This window comes from Sinocyclocheilus anshuiensis, unplaced genomic scaffold (assembly GCF_001515605.1).
Source record: "Sinocyclocheilus anshuiensis isolate Anshui unplaced genomic scaffold, SAMN03320099.WGS_v1.1 scaffold979, whole genome shotgun sequence".
Lineage (NCBI taxonomy): Eukaryota > Metazoa > Chordata > Actinopteri > Cypriniformes > Cyprinidae > Sinocyclocheilus > Sinocyclocheilus anshuiensis.
Window position 1 is genome coordinate 488,370 of NW_015544223.1, and position 5,036 is coordinate 493,405.

The 5,036-nt window shown below is 37.6% G+C and overlaps 1 protein-coding gene across 2 annotated transcripts in view; it reads left to right on the forward strand.

Annotated features, from left to right (window-relative positions):
- The window catches only part of arhgef2b (rho/rac guanine nucleotide exchange factor (GEF) 2b), a 47,691-nt gene that overhangs the window by 32,272 nt on the left and 10,383 nt on the right, over positions 1-5,036 (forward strand). Inside the window, exons 3-7 of one of the 2 annotated variants that reach the window (XM_016497994.1) lie at positions 1,660-1,727; positions 2,645-2,708; positions 2,971-3,103; positions 3,878-3,987; positions 4,062-4,205. In XM_016497994.1, the coding sequence (XP_016353480.1) occupies positions 1,660-1,727; positions 2,645-2,708; positions 2,971-3,103; positions 3,878-3,987; positions 4,062-4,205 (519 nt within the window). The remainder of the gene's footprint in view (positions 1-1,659; positions 1,728-2,644; positions 2,709-2,970; positions 3,104-3,877; positions 3,988-4,061; positions 4,206-5,036) is intronic. The other variant, XM_016497996.1, reaches the window with a different exon arrangement.

Consider the following 5,036-nt stretch of genomic DNA (forward strand, 5'->3'; position numbering starts at 1 on the left):
GGCAATCAGGTAGCGACTTCAACGAGGGGGTGCATAATCTGGCAGGGGTGCAGAATTCGGCACAACACCGGTCGGGTCCCGCGGTAGCAGACCTCTAATCTGAGGTCCCTGTGAGCCAGTCCCAATTTAAATCATCCATAAGGATGAACGTGGAGTCATTTAACTAATGTAAAATATCTGAAAAAGCTTTGAGAGCCTCCTTTTTGGCACAGTCGGGGGTCTATAACAGCCAACCCCAGTGATAGTAGAGCTTTTTGAAACACTCACTTTGATGGTCTAAACCTCAAACTGTTTAGCTCTAGTAATTGACAAAGTTACAGAGCTAACAAAGCCAGAGTTCTGTGGCAATCCAATGACATCTAATAAAAGTATAGCATACAAAGTTCCCAGATTGAAAGAAGTGATGTTTTTCTTGAGAGAACCACTCATTCAGACTTAAAAGAGATTAAAAAAAAATCTTACATAAAAACTCAGACCTCATACACTGACACTCAAACAATAAACTGCCTTGGCTGCCATCTTGGAATTTTAGTCGGAGTGTCCATGGATTTCCACCACTTAATCAAGCCACTCTTCTTTAAAACATGATGACATTTTATTTCTCATGTCATTACCTTTGCATTGGTTCTCGTGTGGAGCTATTTCGTCCGCAACCATTAAAGTATTCAATTTTTACATGGGCTGATTAGGCGCTCATCATTCTCTTTCTATGAAACCTGTAAACCGCATTCACTGGTTCTATAGCGACACCAACTCTATAGCGGTTTGCCCGAGCATTGCAATTATTTTGCATTTACTAGAATTCAATCAAATGGCTTTTTCAACTCATTTTTGCATCTGTCCTTTGTGCGGCATATTATTTCTGTGTGCGGCCGTGCACGTGCATAGCCTAAAGCGAACATTGCTGTGGAGGATTTTCTCTTTAGGGTTGGGTTAGGGGTTAGAAAAGTCAAGTATGTGTGTGTGAATGTGATTATATGCATTTGCTTGTCCAGTGAATCAGATAGAGCTCAGAGATGTCGCCTGGAGCTGCTGTTGACCAGAACAAAGATACGTCTGTTCACGGACGAGATGGCACTGACTCCCACTGACACCCAATACATATACACACATCACAGAAGAGATAACACCTTCTCTGTGCCGCATGCCCCAAAATTAAACTCTCTGACATTTGTGTTGAAATAAGATTTTCTGATCAAGTCTCTATGATTGTGAGATCAGAATTTAACCTTATTAAATTTATTTAAATGGCCTTTGTTTCACCCATGCACATCTGAGTGGCATTTGAATGAACTAATTTCATTTATTTAATATTTTTATTTTCAGATAGTTAATAAAACAAAGGTAAATGGAAAAGAGGTGGCTTTTGAAACACCAATCAACTATTCCATGAAAACTTTGCTATGCAAGAAATAACCTACTGGGTGATCAGGACCCTGAGTGCAAGATTGTCCCTCTTATTACACGGCTGCTTTCCAAATATATAAATGCACATGAAATATTGATTTGAGTGTAAATTATTTTATTATGTTGGAAAGATAGCAGGGAGTGATACAAGAGACAAGAAACTAGCTCAGCTGTGTTGGAAATCAGTTGGAAATCTTTAACCACACTCAGCAAATAGTAATAATCAGTGATGTTGTTTCTTTATCTTCACAGCTTGCAATGTGACCATTCACAACCGCTGCCGTGACACACTGGCCAACTGCGCCAAAATGAAACAGAAGGTAAGAAGAGTCAATAAAGGGGGGATAATTAACTAATGAATATAACACTCAGCTGGTGGCCAAATATTTGTCTGTTTGGCATATAAAAATATCAAAAATTACAGTTTCACATTGGATGAAAAGTTATGATTTTTTTTTGTCTAAAAGGCGACATTGTGATCAGATATGCAGGAAGCTAGTGTTCTTATGTTCTTATGTATCCAATAATACAGACTGATAAATGTCAACTAATTGTTTGTAATAACTAATATAACTAACGGAGCAGATTTTCATAGCATACTGACACCTAAAAACCCTAGTTAAAGGGTTAGTTCACCCAAAAATTAAAATAACATATGACTTTGGTTAGTCTTTAAAACACAGATGAAGATATTCAGATTTGATATAATGAAATCTGAGAGATTTCTGTCATACTGTAGGTCAGGGGTTCTCAACTCTAGCCCTCAAGGTCCACTTTCTTGCAGAGTTTAGCACCAACCTTTTTAGCACCATCTGCCTGTAACTTTCTAGTGATCCTGAAGACCTTGATTAGCTTGTTCAGGTGTGTATTATTAGGGTTGGAGCTAAACTCTGCAGGAAAGTGGACTTTGAGGGCCAGAGTTGAGAACCCGTTGTAGGTGCTTGCTGCTGAGAATAAAGAGTGCTCCATATAAATAAGGCAAGTAAGTATAGAGTTTTTTTTTGTAAGTAGGACTTCTATTTAACTTGATTTAGTTTAGTAAGTCTTATGTGAATTAAGGTAGTGAGTTAGCACAATTTTTGGAGTCAACAAATGAGTTTTTATAGTCTATGGGGGAAAAGTTTAGGATATTTTGCTTATTATATTACATTGCCTAGTTTCTCAAATTGTTGAATCTGTGTGATTATTTAATTGCATTAATTCATATGAAATCATATAACATATTAATGAATTGTAGCAACAGAGGCTGGCTCTGGTCAGGAACACCGCAACTTTACATAATGTGGCCCTCCGCAGCAAAAGTGAGTTTCTCTCTGTCATTTCTCACATCTTTTATCTAATATTTATAGATATATTTTTCTTTCTCATGGCCAATTCCTGTCACTAATTCATAATAATAATAATACAACTTCTTTAAACCAATATCTTGTTAGTGACCAGTTGCAGTACAGACTGTAGTGGCATTTGATGTGGAATTTTATTGCAGTATGTTGCAGTGCTGGTTAAACAGTATCTTCTCATTAAAGAAAATATTTTATTCAGTAATGTGTTTTCCTTTGGCAGATCCAATATTGAAGGAGAGGCCGAGTTCAGCCATTTACCCATCAGAGACGCTGAGACAGTCTTTCCTCGGTTCCCGCAAAGGACGCTCCACGCTGTCCCTCAACAAGAGCGTCTCCACCAATAACATTGCTGGGTATGAATCTGATCACTGATCACAGACACGAACAGAGTGTGTTAATTATGTCAATTTTTTGTGTGTGTTGTATTAAGACTTCTCTATTAGGGTGTTTGAATTAAGTATCATGTCAAATCAAGTACAGGAAATGTAATTAAAAGTAATGCATATAGGTAAGGAAGAACAGATGAAAGGCTGTTGAATTCATGAGTCTGTGTGGCTCTCAACAGTGTTCAGCAGCAGCGTCAAATATGTATGTTTAACTGCTTCAAAAATGGCATTGTTACCACCTTGCTACTCCAAAATGTCTTTTAGCTTTTCAATTGTGATGTAATTTTATTGATAAAGTCACACAGCAGCAGTAATAACAACATTTTGTGTGTAGTTATTTTTCTGTGTGTGTGCTGTTTTCTGCTGGTATAATTCAGCTCTGTGGTATAAATTAAGAATATAATATTAAGATTGAATGCAGCAGTAAGTGGAAAATATAGACAAGCTGAAGACATCAAACAAACTTTAGAAGTGTTTTGAATAAATAATTCCATTTAGATACATATGCTAACGTGTGGGCATATTTCCTCAAATTTACCACAAAGAATTTGAAGACTCTCTTTCCATGATCTGCCATAGGTGCTATAATAACTTTGGTGGTTGGCCACTAGTTTTCTGAAATATTTTTCAGAATTTTTTTTTTTTTACAAAAATGTACACTGCTACTTAAGAGTAATGTTTTTACAGCTCTCTACAAAGTCCTCATTCACTAATGCTTGCGTGTTTTTGATTTTCTAACAGAAGTCTGAATGATGATTCTCCTGTCGGACTGAGGCGGATTCTGTCTCACTCCACAGACTCTCTGAACTTCAGGAACAGAGCCATGTCCATGGAATCCCTTAATGATGAAGGTAAAAGTCAAGGCATTCACAAAACAGAATGAAAATGGGAAGGCATATGTATAGTTCGCTGCACATTTCTGCAGGAGAAATGTATTATGCATCAATGTTGGAGGAGCTGGAGAAGGATGGGAAGGATTTTGAGGCAGATTCCTGGAGTCTGGCTGTGGACTCTTCTTATCTACAGTCTCAGCGCAAAGACGTCATCAAGAGACAAGACGTCATATACGGTGAGACTTCTTTTATTTTTCAGACCTTTTGAAAGTCATGGACCATACTTTTTACACAGTTATACTGTCAACTAGTTCTGGGATGAATCTTATGTTGTTACATGCTTGCAAGCCTCAAAAACACTTATGAGAATAGATGTTTGGTACCTGATTTGGGACGCTTATTAAACCGTATCTAAACCCAGTCCACACCTGATTAAATCTTAAACACTTATGTCTAATTCTCCTCTTCATTTTTTGGCATTTAACAACACATCAGTTGTTGATTGCATGTGAATAATGAAGGGAGTATGCAGGTGTCACCATCGGCAAGTAAGCAATTAGTGTGTGGGCGGTTAATATTATATGAATTGATGTAGTTATTTCAAGGTTAAAGTCCCTCACATCTGCAAAGGTGTGCAAAACTATCTGCAAAAACACATCTGCAAACTATCCCTTAAAGGGATAGTTCACCCAAAAATGAAAAATGTATGTTTATCTGCTTACCCCAATGTAGGTGACTTTGTTTCTTCAGTAGAACACAAACGAAGATTTTTAACTCAAACCGTTGCTGTCTGTCAGTCTTATAATGGAAGTGAATGGGAATCACGGCTTTGAGAGTAAAAATAACATACACAAACAAAACCAAATTAAACCCTGCGGCTCTGGATGATACATTGATGTGTAAAGACACGAAACGATCGGTCTGTGCAAGAAACTGAACAGTATTTATATCGTTTTTTACCTCTGATTCACCACAATGTCTGAACTGTCCTGAGCGCGTTCGCGTCTTCTTCTTAAGTGCATAAGTGCATTACCGCCACCTATCTCTCAAATGGACCATTGACACTC